Below are 13,255 nucleotides of genomic sequence, written 5' to 3'. Positions count from 1 at the left end.
AATGAAGAAGTGAGCTTTTCTTAAAATAACACATAAAAAACATTCCCTTATGAAAATGAATACTTGCTTGCACTTAGATTTAGTGCTATTGAGAAGAACTGAGGCACAACAAAACTAAGTGCACAAAGGGAAAATATCTGAAATAAAATGATTTTCAATGTGATTGAAACCTTTCACCATTAGATCTGACTGACAACGCTGGAGAATGACTTTCGCATATTAAAGAACATTACGAACACCAGGGATGAGCCAGGCAAAATTTGTCCTGTGTATATGTAGGGTGACCTAAAAGGGTGCTGTAACTAAAAATTCTGATTTTCAAAATCATTTATAATTTTGATTTTTCATAAAATTATTGGCTCTTTTGCTAGAGTAAAATTAACTTCAAACCAAAACGATGCTCTTAAAGTTCTGGAGGATTGTCAGTTTAAGAAAGATGAAAGTTTCTCATTTTCTCAAACAAGCTCTACTAGAGACACTTCTTTTCTTCATTTATGTCCGTATTAGATGTTCTTTCCACAGAATTTAAAGCATTTGGGTAGAATGTTAAAGATGATTCTTCAAAGAATAGATCTTCCCATGGTGACTAGGTAAGAAGAGTAATGTTGTACTCAGAAATGACGCTGCCTTGAACTGCAATTGCTCATTAATCCTAGTCATCACGACTCTAGCAACGCGTGCCATCTACATACTTGCTGTCCTTTCGACTCTTTCATTTCAGTCCAGTGATTGAGTTCCTCTTCTCCAGAGCTGTTCAGACCTAAAGAAATCCAGCCTATCATCTCTTTTCTTTTCATGCTGCGTTTGTTATACACAGACAGTATGAGTGTCACATCAGAGAGTTGAAATAGGGCCACTTGAAAAACAAACGTTTCCTTGTATACTGGATTTGGCTGCCCTCTGCGGATGGATGTCTTGCATTTGGACATCTCTTGACCCATGGAATTCAGTAGAGTTAATTTAACATATGTATCTATAGAAAAAAACAACATACCACAGATATTTGAAACAAACTCAAAACATCTTTCTTGTAACACTTGCTGAGAAGATTAAGTGTTTATACTTTATAAGGATATGGCGTATACCATGTTTAGTAGAAATCCAATAATTCCATTTTGATTAAATGATAATAAAATGTGACAAGTACAGAGAATGCTAAGTAGGCATCAAATCTTTTGGGGGTAATAATATCTTAACCTCACTATTTCTACATTAGAGTTAGAATTTAAAGGTATACCTCATAATCCTTCCTCCACCCTCCCACCCCCATCCTTGACCTCCCACTACCCGCCCTTCCCATCCCAACCCCCGTTTAGCTTCACTAAGCAGGACATCATAGCATTAATAAACACTTAGCAAGCTCAATTAGCCACAACACTGTAAAGCATTCCACTGTGCTTTCAGAGTGTAAGAATAAACAAACGAATAGAAATGAAGGCAAATGGTAAGGAGGGAAAGAGAAAGACAAGAATGCAAAGATGACATCAAAACAGCTTAGGATGAAATGTCAAAAAAATCTCTGCATGGATGTGGTTTTTAAATATATTTTTAAAACATTTAAGGGCCAAAATGAAGCCAAATGCACTAAGGGCTCAAAGTTTAGCAAATCAAGTAAAACTTTCTCCTGGTTTCATGCAAGAATACATTTAATGTGCTTTTTGGATAGTTAAATACTACAGGATTCCTTTTTGGCACAATTTAATGTGAAATTTTAGGTATGGTATCTTAACTATTTTCATGAATTATAAAAAAAAAATTGATGTGATGTTTAGTGTACCAAGTGAAACATAACAGTTCATTACCTGGTTACTTGGGAGATAAACCCTCTTTTCAAACAACTGTGTTTTCAAGTTCTTTAGACTCATGCAAATTATCTTCAGCATGTAGATCCATCATGTGTACTTCGTATCAAAATTTCAATTAATTTTAATGAAAATTGCAATATTTCTCATGAAATATCTATTTCTACTTATGAGTCAAAATATAATGAATGAAAAAATAAACCTTTAATTTAAAAAGTTTTGCTAGTTTTATAGATACTCTGAATACCATCATCCATAATCAGAGATAAATTCTAAGTTAGTTTTCTTTAAAGTACCACAGATAATAAATGTGCATTTTTTTTGGAAATCAACATGGTGGACAGCTTCACTGCTGGCAAGTTTTAGGGTATTTTGTTTTTGCATGAAAAGACAACATCCAATTAGCCTCTACAGGAACTCACCTCGGATTATATAAACCTGTCCACCTATCAAGTGTTTTAGACAACAGAACAGTCCATCTGACAACAGGGGGTGGAAAGCAGTAAAAGAAATAATGACCAGATGTCAATTGTTGGGTGAAAGAGGGTCAAAGGTTAGAATTAAAGAGGAAACACTGTTCACTGGAGTGGAAGAACACAAAACTTTAGCATTTTAATTCAGGTAGAGGGTTGAAAAAAGGGTATGTTGGGTAAATTTCATGGAATGAGAATTTTTAAGGTCATTGTGTCATCTTAAACAAAAATTACACTGTTTTAAAGGGGGACACCTTTATAAGGACATTTTCTTGGTCTAAAGCACATTGAACATAGAATCATGCAAATTATTGGACCATAAAAGACTGAATAAAAGTCATTAAAGGATCATTATTTTTCTAAATTTTTAAGTTTATCCATGCAATATTTAACACTACAAACACTTTTTTTTTACTCCCAATGTAATATAAAATTAAGTTATGCAAAATAAAATAGAACTACCAAAATTTTTGTTCTCGAATGTTACCACTGTTCCTTTGGGATAAAAATTGGATTAGTCAGTCTATAACATAGTTCAAAATTTAGAACCTAGGTATATATGAAGGGTCACAATCTTATATACAATAGACAAACTGATAAAATTGTCATATTTTACTTTATAAATACTCTACTTCATATAATTAGTTTTAATGTTGACTTATATTTACCTACTAGTTACTTCCCAGCTAATACCATGAACTGTCCTACTACTGAAGATCTAATTCTAAAATAATGGAAATTGCTATAACCTATTCTTTAACCTGATAGATCTACTCTATGTTGTGGATGCAAATCTCTCTTAACTTGTTTATTGTCCATCCCTACCTCCACCCACCCCCTGCTTCATTTTAGTTCTGATTAGTGTTTCTCTGTTTCTATCAGAGTGGGTTCAGCAACAAGGACAGAAAGGCAAATCTGTCATTTCATTCTGCTGCTTTCTAGCATTTCAAGTTAAAGATTTGTCAAAAAATTAAACTATTAGCTAAGCAGGAATTGCAAACTGACAGCTTGTGGCTAAATGTAACCCCAAATAATAGACCATGTTCAAAAATTTTGAATCTGAATGTCTTAAGGCAGGGTGTGCACCCCTGCATTTATCACAGGCCTCTCCATGCTCCTTCTCTCTCATCTACAAATTCTGCTCATTTAAGTTACTTCCCAGGCCATTTGAGTTTGCATTCCTAGTGTGGATTAATGACGATAACCAAGTCACACTTCCAAAGCTCTTTACTCTAGTAATTGCTTTTTTCCACCCTCTGAATGTTTCCTTCTGAAAGGAAAAAGGGGACAAATAATAATTCCATCCTTTTTACGTGCCTTTATCTGATTTGAGTATCACAGTTACCCTGTGAGAAACACAACCTTAATTTTACATATAAGGAAACAGCCTTAGGGAAGTTAGGTCACTCGTCCAAGGGTAGAAATAGAAATCTAACTTTGGCCTTCTGACGTTTAATGAAGGCACAGATACATTGCATGATGTATGTAAGAAGTGAGGTTTCCAGTACTACTGAGGGCACACTAAATATATTTTTATGACTTTTCACTTTGATTGAAAAAATAATTTTTAGGATATTTAGAAGTAAAGTTAATTCAAGGGTGGAAAAAGTTTCCCCTCCAACAGTTATTTGATACTTGGAGTGAAATATTGCTTCAAGCAAGTCTGTAAGAAATTGTTAAACAAATTTAAGGTTGGCATTATTATTCAAGATTTCCTTTCAAATTTTGAGTTTAGGCCGTTATTAACAGCTTTAATTTTAGAGAAATATAAAGAGGCTGCTACTTTCCCAGTTTATTTCTACAGATCACAATAAACAATTTTGGAGGTATACTGCATGACAATTTCTCTGTGCATAACCTATCCCCAGCCTCCTGAGCTGGGAGAGAGATAAGAGAGAGAAGAGTGAGAGGCATATAGACAGGGCAGAGGTATCTACACCATCTAGCCTTCCTTTCCTAGCATCGAGCATAAATATTAAACTATTCCTTATTCTGTTTGTCCTGCTAAAAGCAAAGCACATTCCATTTAAGAAAAGATTCTGCTGGCAGTACTGATTTATAATTTTAAAGGAGGAAAAATGTGAAGAAACAGTTTTTTCTTAAATTGTTAAGGGAGAAAAGAAGGAAAAATATAGAAGTACACACATTAGTTCATAGTACTGCATGCAGACAGGAAACATGACATCGATCTTCAGTTAAAAACAACAGCTATAAGCATTCGTCATCATATTTGTGGAGTGTTACTACCTTTAAAAAAAAACCTGTAACTTTTTCTGGCATTAGAAGATAATGGCTATGATGGGGCTAATTCATTCTGCAGACACAGAAAAAGTTAAAGTCTTGCCACCTTACAATTAATATTTTGAATTTCAGATCTTTCTACTTCCCAAATGGCTGGAAATAGAAAACATGAAACAGATTAGCTGATGATTAAACCATCATTGATTGGTTAAGACTAAATGATAGGACTGAAGGCCCTACACTGTGAGTCTCATAAGTACAGAAAACACTAGAATTAAGAAAAATATTTTTCACTCACTGGGTGGTCTGTTTGCTGCCAAGTTTTTGAAGTGGCTGCCTTTTATCACTTCTGCTGATAGTCTCCCAGTTGTGGCATTATAAAGCAGGCCAATGAGGATTTCTGGAACTGAGCCATGTTCAAGAGACTGACAGGAGGATGTACTTTCACTACAGGAGACTTCTGACGCGCTCATTTGGGAGTTACAGCCCTGCAATCAAAAATGAAATCTTTATAGTATTTTGTAAAAAAAGATATATTAATAGATACATTGGTAATGCCCTGCTTATTGGAATTAGGTAGATAAGTCATGAAAAAAGCAAGAGTTGTATGCAAAATTCCCAAAACACTAGATTAGAAATGTTCTTAGCATATTTTAGTTCCTGGATCTCTTTTCATTATACAGCAGTCAAAGGAATGACAGGAGATGAGAAGGTCTGATAAATTCTTGCATGTTTGGATACAAATCAGAGAAGATAAATTTCTTAAACTCATAGGTGTCAATGAACTCTTTCCTGAATGTAAAAAAATTGTTTAAAAGATGTTTTGACCTTAAAAGACCGACACAGATTCAGACTCAATTACATTAAATGTAAATATCTCAAGTGTCCTTTAAAGACAAAGATTGGCAGGCTTTGATGAAATAAACACAAAATCTGCTACTTATAAGTCAATATGTAAAACACTGATATACAGAAATTGAAAAAAAGAGGGTGGGAAAATATTTACCATGCAAATAATAACCAAAAGAAAAGCGGTGTAACTATATTAGTATCAGTCAAGGTTAGCTTTAAGGCAGTAACTATTACTAGAGATAAAGAGGTACACTCAATAATGATAAAACTGCAAACTTACCAGGAAGATAAAGTAATTCCAAATTTGCATTATTTAATAACATGGGCTCAAAATAAAAGAAGCAAAAATTGCCAGAACTAGAAAGAGAAATAGGCAAATCCACAACCGGTGGGGTTGTCCACATACTCCTTTCAGTAACTGACCAAACAAGCAGGCAAATAGATACAGTAATGATGTAGAAGATTCGAATATCACAATAAGTAAAACTGACCTAATGGTAATATGCAGAACACTCCATCCTACAACTATAAAGCATACATTTTCTCAAGCATGCAGTGGAGTTTTTACAAAAATATTTATTAAAAAAGCAAATGGGGGCTTCCCTGGTGGCGCAGTGGTTGAGAGTCCGCCTGCCGTTGCAGGGGACACGGGTTCGTGCCCCGGTCCGGGAAGATCTCACATGCCGCGGAGAGGCTGGGCCCGTGAGCCATGGCCACTGAGCCTGCGCGTCTGGAGCCTGTGCTCCGCAACGGGAGGGGCCACAATGGTGGGAGGCCCGTGTACTGCAAAAAAAAAAAAAAAAGCAAACGGGAACTTCCCTGGTGCCACAGTGGTTAAGAATCCGCCTGCCAATGCAGGGGACACAGGTTTGATCCCTGGTTTGAGAAGATCCCACATGCCACAGAGCAACTAAGCCTGTGAACCACAACTACTGAAGCCCACGTGCCTAGAGCCCGTGCTCCACAACAAGAGGAGCGCACCGCAATGAAGAGTGGCCCCCACTTGCTGCAACTAGAGAAAGCCCGCGTGCAGCAACAAAGACCCAATGCAGCCAAAAACAAACAAACAAACAAATAAATAAATTTAAAAAAGCAAACGAATTTCAAAAATGAATTTCAATGATGGAAATCATTCAGAATGTTTTTTGAATCAGCTAGAAATCCAAACTAAGTTCTAGTGAAGAAAATTCCTATACATTTGGAAATTAAGGAAACAAATATAAATAATCCATGGGTAACTAAATGATAACTAAAATAAATTATTTGTAAAGATTAATAAAAATAGATAAATGTTAGTCCAATTCAGAAATAAAAGAGACAAGGCACAAATGAAAAAATATCAGGAATGAAAAAAGACACTACTACATATTCTATAGGCCATGAAAAGATTTTAAAAAAATGAGTAAGAACAGCTTTCTTCCAACAAATTTTAAATTTTGACGAAATGGACATATTCCTAGAATAGTACAACTAAGCAAAGTGGACACAAGAAGAAATAGAATATCTGAACAGTCTTACTGAAGAAATTGAATTTGCAATTAAAAACCTTTCCAAAACCAACAAAATAAAACTCAAAAACTTTAGCTGGATGGCTACAATAGTGACTTCTAATTAATAATATTAGTCTTATACAAACTCTTTCAGATAACAGGAAAAGAGGAAACACTCCCCAGTTTCCTGTAAGAAACTAGCAAAACCTTAAAACCAAAATCCGACAAGGACATTATTAAAAAATTACAGGATTTTCTCATTCATAAACTTAGATTTAAAACTCTAAATAAATGCTGAGCAAACCAAATCGAGCAACATGTAACATCATACTTAATTTTTTTTTAATGTTTCCCCTTTGAAATTGGGGATGTGACAATGATGTCAACTATTACCACTTCTAATCAGCACTGCACTGGAGATTCCAGCCAGTGAAGGTCCTAGCCTTATGAAAGGCAATAAAATGAAATAAAAGGTATAATGACTTGGACTGTCCTTATATGCATACTATATAGTTATGCACATGTGAAATCTAATCAACTCCACAGAGGTATTACAGTCGCCTGCAAAGGTAAAATTTAAGAATCCATATATTCCTATATACCAGGAACAAATCCGAAAATAACATTTATTTCAAAATAACATTTATTACAACATAAAATATAAAATATCTAGGAATAAATGTACAAATGACATGCAAGGACTCTATACAGAAAACTATGACTATTATTGAGAGAAATTTAGAAGTGCTATATATACTATGTTAATGAATTATGAGGTTCAATTTTGCAATACTGTCTCCAAATTGATGGAATAAATGCAATCATAATCAAGATCTCAACAGGTTTCTTTGTGGAACTTGACAAGCTAATTCTAAAATGTATGCGGTACATATATACAATGAAATATCATTTAGTCTTAAAAAAGAAGGAAATCTGCCATATGTGAGAACATGGATGAACCTGGAGGACATTATGCTAAGTGAAATAAGTCAGTCACAGACAAATACTGTGTGGTTCCATTTATATGTGATATCTAAAATAGTCAGTCATAGGAGCAGAGAGTAGAATGGGGGTTGCTAGGGGATGGAGGAGGGGGAAATGGAGAGTTACTGTTCAATGGGTATAAAGTTTCAGTTCTGCAAGATGATTAAGTTCCAGAGATCTGCTGTACAATATTATATCTACAGTAAACAATATTGTACACTTAAAATTTGTTAAAGGGTAGATATCATGTTAGATGTTCTTACCAGAATAAAAATAATAAAATAAATTACAAGATAGGGGGCTCTGCTCTACTGAGTATCAAAATTTATAATAAAGGTACATTATTTAAGACAATGTGATAAAACAATGTCTAAGAGACTGTTAAATAGAAAGTCCACTAAGTAATCCATGCATAATAGACAGTTAATTTACAACAAAGGTGGAACACCTCTGAAACACATATACTTCACAATTAGCTCAAATCCCAAATATGTAAAGAATACCTATAAATCAATAAGAAAAAGACAACACAATATAAAAACACTTGACAGATACTTGAATCAGCACACTTTCACAAAAGAATGGTCAATAAATATGTGAAATGATGTTCAACTTCATTACTAATCAAGGAAAAGGAAATTAAAACCATGAGCTAACACTACACAACAAATAGCTGGGCTAAAACAATAGTGTGGTGAGGACACAGAGAAATGGGAAGTCTCATATTCCAATGGTTATAGTGTAAAGTGATATGTTTTTTTAAGATGTTAAAAATACACATACCATAATATCTGTCAATTCCATATATATACATCTCGATCAGGAATATGTGCAGTGTTTACCAAGAGACATATGAAAGTACGTCCATAGTAGCATTATTTATAATGACCCCAAAGAGTGGAATGGATAAACAATTTGTGGTGACTTCATATAATTCAGCAACTATACTGTACATACAGCATATATACACTATACAGCAATGAAACTAATTATAACTACATTTACAAACATGATTTTGAGTGCAAAATGCTGAACCTAAAAGGATATTTAGCTGTATGGTTCCATTTATGTAAATTTCAACAACAAAAAAACAAAACAAAAACCAAATAAAGACCAGGCAAAACTAAACCCTAGTATTTCAGATGTATGAATAGGTGGTAAAACTATAAAGAGAGCAAGAAGGTGATTAATTTAAAAGTCAAAATTTTGGTTAACTCTGGGGTGGGGAGAGAATAGTGATTAGGAAGGACATGAGGGCTTCTGAGGGGTACTGGTAATGTTTTATTTCTTGACCTGGATGGTAGTTAGATGGGTTGTACATTTCTGCCTTTTACACTTTTCTACTATGTGTTTGGTTTCACAAGAAAAAAGATTTAATGAAAGAATTACATGATACAAGGATACAACATATACAAATTAACAATAATAAAAATGTTTAGGACTTTCTTTGAACACTCCTAAAGGGATTCACTCCATGAGTTTAAAAAAAAAGACTATAATACTATTTTCTATAACAAGTTTTTAGATTTAAAAATTACGGATTTAGATTTTTAGATTTAAAAAATCTAAAAATGTCTTATACAAGTCTTCAAGTTTGAATCTAGGTTGGCCTATACAAGTAATCAAGGAGAATTAATACATACTTGGTGACTGAATTAGCTCACGGGACTAATATTCAGAGGGATAAAAATCTCATATTTTCAAATCTAACTCTAAACCGTAGAGGAGAAAACCAAAAGGAAGATAAATCTTATATTCCTAAATCATGGGTACACAAAACACATAGTTTGGTATGTTTTCATGACAGTTGGAGGAGAAAACATAATTTTAGTAAGTTTCAATTAGGATATATCATCACTTATGAAAATAGTGTCAAAAACATGCTCAAGCACATTTGGTGCATTTGCTACATTAGGCTATTATACTAGCAGCATCTGTTAGAATACTGTGAAATACATTTTTCATAGTATAGCATTTTTCATATTAACCTACTGTCAGATAATAAGATGTGCATCTAATATTTTCTTATCAGCACAGAGGTCATATTGCCGATTTTGCGCAACAAAGTGATGTCCCGAGAAAGTCTTGGGAAGGGTCTTTCTTGCTCCTGAGAAAAACAGCTAACTTATCTCCCTGCTTTATTGCTGCAAAAATGTCCTTGTCTCTAAGCCCAACAAAAAAAAGCAAGAGTGATAAGATTCTTGGTGATTACATTCTATTTTAGTAAGCCCAGCTGAAATACAGTAGTATTTAACAGAAAAAACAAAAAACTATTGTCTGAAGAGTTCATTCTGAATTTATACCTTAGAAAAAGTGCTAATCTCATGGTCTTTCTATTGCCATCAGTGTAACTGCCTATCCAGGGTTGGTATAGGTGTGGCAATCCAAGGGGATCACTGATTACAGCAAAAGCAGTATAGAATAACTATATAAATAGAGCAACTGCAGTAAAGACAAATTAAATACAGATACTATATACTCAAATGGCATCTTTCCTCCAACTATTCCTCAGGGCATGCTGCTCCATTCAGTGTATATTCAGGAATCTCTACCTACTCTCACTGCAGACTCCATCATTAATTTATAATTGAGGCTTCCCTAGGTGGCAGTAACTGCAGGTGATTAACCCAAAGTCAAACAAATCCCAATCATAATTGGGTCTACTTAAAGGAATCGTCCCATAGGCTCCCTAAAGTAAAAGTATAACTTCCTCCCATCTAACATAATACTTTATTTCTTTTTTAATACTTCTTCTCTTTCCGCCTGAGTCCTCTGCCCTAGGGTGAAGGATTATAAGCAATTCTGTAAAAGTAGAAAAGAAAATATTTAATTTTTCAGAAAAGTGAATAAACTCTATATAATGTTTACCATAAGCAGAATTAGTACTTATGGCAGCCATTACATGTCTTTAATGGTGCTAATAGGTTAAAATCAGGTAGGAACTTGTAAATATAGAGAGAAAAAAGTAAGATTGAAAATACAACAGAACTCCTATTAAGTAAACGTATGGGGCTTTTTATTAATACTAAACTGACTCCACCTTACTTGTAACCACTTCTACTCAGTACTTTTAAGGTAAAACTGATGAACTCTACAATGATAATTATTATGAATTTGAATATTTTCTGTTGAATTTCTTTTTCACTGTGGCTAGAAGAAATTTTCTGCTTTTTAAGGTAATTTGACCCAAAATGCTTCCATTATACTTTCCTGGAAATGGAGCGATGAGGGCACTGAAGTGTAACCAGAGGGCAGCCACCTGCTGCAAACCTGGTGAGCTGCACCTCCAATAGCCGTGCTCGCTCCTCGGGGGCCCTTTCCCTAGCCCCAAGGCACTGAGTGCCTATCAGACAAGGTAAGGAGGAGATAACCAGAGGCAATTTCAGGAAGGAGAAAGCAAGAACAGCATAGCTGCTCCAAATCTTACCCTCCTTCCACTTCCACGCCCTCCCCAATCCAGTGTAAAGGACAGCCATTCTGTATTTTGGTAGCGGTAAAAATACACCCATTGACTCTAAAGGATAACTTACTGGGATGAGCAGTAGATGGGTGGATAGTTTACATTTCAGAGTGGTGTTGGAATCAGGATGCTTTTGGTTGCAAGTGACAGACAATGGCTACTGGCGGGGGAAGAAGTGGCCCTCCCAGGAAGGGTCTGCCCCAAAGCAAAAGGGTACAGAGGCCATCAACAGCTCCCAACCCAAAACACAGGAGGGACAGAAACAGAAAGCATCCAAAAGTAAGGACAGAGAGCTGGATGGCAGCAGCAAGCCCTCCTGCCATCTATGGGCCCCTGTACTTCCACTAGGATTCAGCCTGCAGAACATCGGTCTGTCTCCCTCCCTCCAGGGAAGCCTGGTGCTGAGAAGCTTCAGGCACTTAACCACCAAACTGCTACCAAATTTAACTGGCTTACAAGACACAGGGAATTTACTAGCTTCTGTAATATAACAGTTAATACAAGGGTAGCTTCAGGTGCTCACTGATCCAGGCTTCAACCCATGTCACTAGGAAACAGTTCTCCTCCATTCCTTAGGCTTGTTTCCCAAATTTGGCTTTATTCTCAGGTAGACTCTTCGCTCCAAGTTGCCAGAGTTTTCAGTGGCTCTGAGTGTTGTGGGAAAGAGGAAGACATCATCCTGATTGCTCTCACCAAAACCCTAGAACTCACCAGTTAAGACACGTGAGATCTAATTCTGGGCTTTGGAATGAAGTCACTTCATCCAAAGTACAGGAGCAAGTTGGTCTCCCAAGCAAAATCTGGACACTATGGCCACAGAAGACATGGATGCTAGGCAGAAAAAACAGATGTCTACTACAGAGCCTATTCAACTGACTTGTTTGCCCTGCTTTTTTTCCCCTTGGCCTTCACTAAGGACTATCAACCCTGCTACTGAGGGGTTGCACCAACTGTGACTACTTCCCTCTGTCTCTTTGCTGGGTTTGGTCTGAGGGCCTTAGCCTTGCAAGAACCAAGGAAGAGGAAAAGATGGTTCAGCAAAAGGGAATGTTACTACACTCAGGGAACACAGTATACCTGATATACAGGTTAGCTAATGAAGAGTGGGAAAAAAAGTAGAAAATTCTCACTTTCTCTTTCATACAGAAAGTTGTTTCATGTTAACACTGAAAACTTATTGATAAGATTTAAAATACAGCAAAAATTGTAAAACAAAAACAAAATCTTTTCTATTACTAATGTTTGAACATATCATCATGGAGAAATGGTCATAAAAACTCCAGCTTATCAAAATGGTCATAAAAACTCCTGCTCTTATCAAAACTCCTGCTCTGGGCTTCCCTGGTGGCGCAGTGGTTGAGAGTCCGCCTGTCGATGTAGGGGACACGGGTTCGTGCCCCGGTCTGGGAAGATCCCACATGCCACAGAGTGGCTGGGCCCATAAGCCATCGTCACTGAGCCTGCGCATCCGGAGCCTGTGCTCCGCAACAGGAGAGGCCACAACAGTGAGAAGCCTGTGTACCGGTAAAAAAACAAAACAAAACAAACAAACAAAAAACTCCTGCTCTTATCAGAAATTTTGCATGTATACACATGCACATGTTATTTTTTGCTACATTCAATATGAACATATTTAAATTGGCATTTCTGCACACATGCTTGTGAGATTGGTTTATAAAAGTTTATAAAATTGGTTTAAAAAGTTTATAAAATTTTCCCCATGCTCTCAAACAACTACTGTGCTATATAAACTATTTCAGAGAATGAAAAGGAAAAGTACCCAGCTTCTCTTTTGAGATGTATAATTTTGACACTAACTAGACAAGAAGAACATAAAATTATAAACGAATCTCACTTAGAAACATAGGCAGAAACCTCAAGTTAAACAATGTTAAATTGAATTCAGAAAAAAATGCACATATATATGTGTATGTGTATGTATATATATATATA

General features: G+C 35.6%; 1 protein-coding gene across 1 annotated transcript in view; it reads right to left on the bottom strand.

The window, feature by feature from the left end:
- Nucleotides 1-630: 630 nt before the first annotated feature.
- SYT14 (synaptotagmin 14) overlaps nucleotides 631-13,255 on the bottom strand; it is a 147,575-nt gene continuing 134,950 nt past the window's right edge. Inside the window, 2 exon segments of the mRNA XM_060142118.1 lie at nucleotides 631-973; nucleotides 4,815-5,004. Coding sequence (XP_059998101.1) covers nucleotides 660-973; nucleotides 4,815-5,004 — 504 coding nt within the window. The 3' untranslated portion in view covers nucleotides 631-659.

The sequence above is a fragment of the Lagenorhynchus albirostris genome, chromosome 2, assembly GCF_949774975.1.
Source record: "Lagenorhynchus albirostris chromosome 2, mLagAlb1.1, whole genome shotgun sequence".
Lineage (NCBI taxonomy): Eukaryota > Metazoa > Chordata > Mammalia > Artiodactyla > Delphinidae > Lagenorhynchus > Lagenorhynchus albirostris.
The sequence above is the reverse complement of the archived record's forward strand: the minus strand, read 5'-3'. Positions and strand labels throughout refer to the sequence as shown.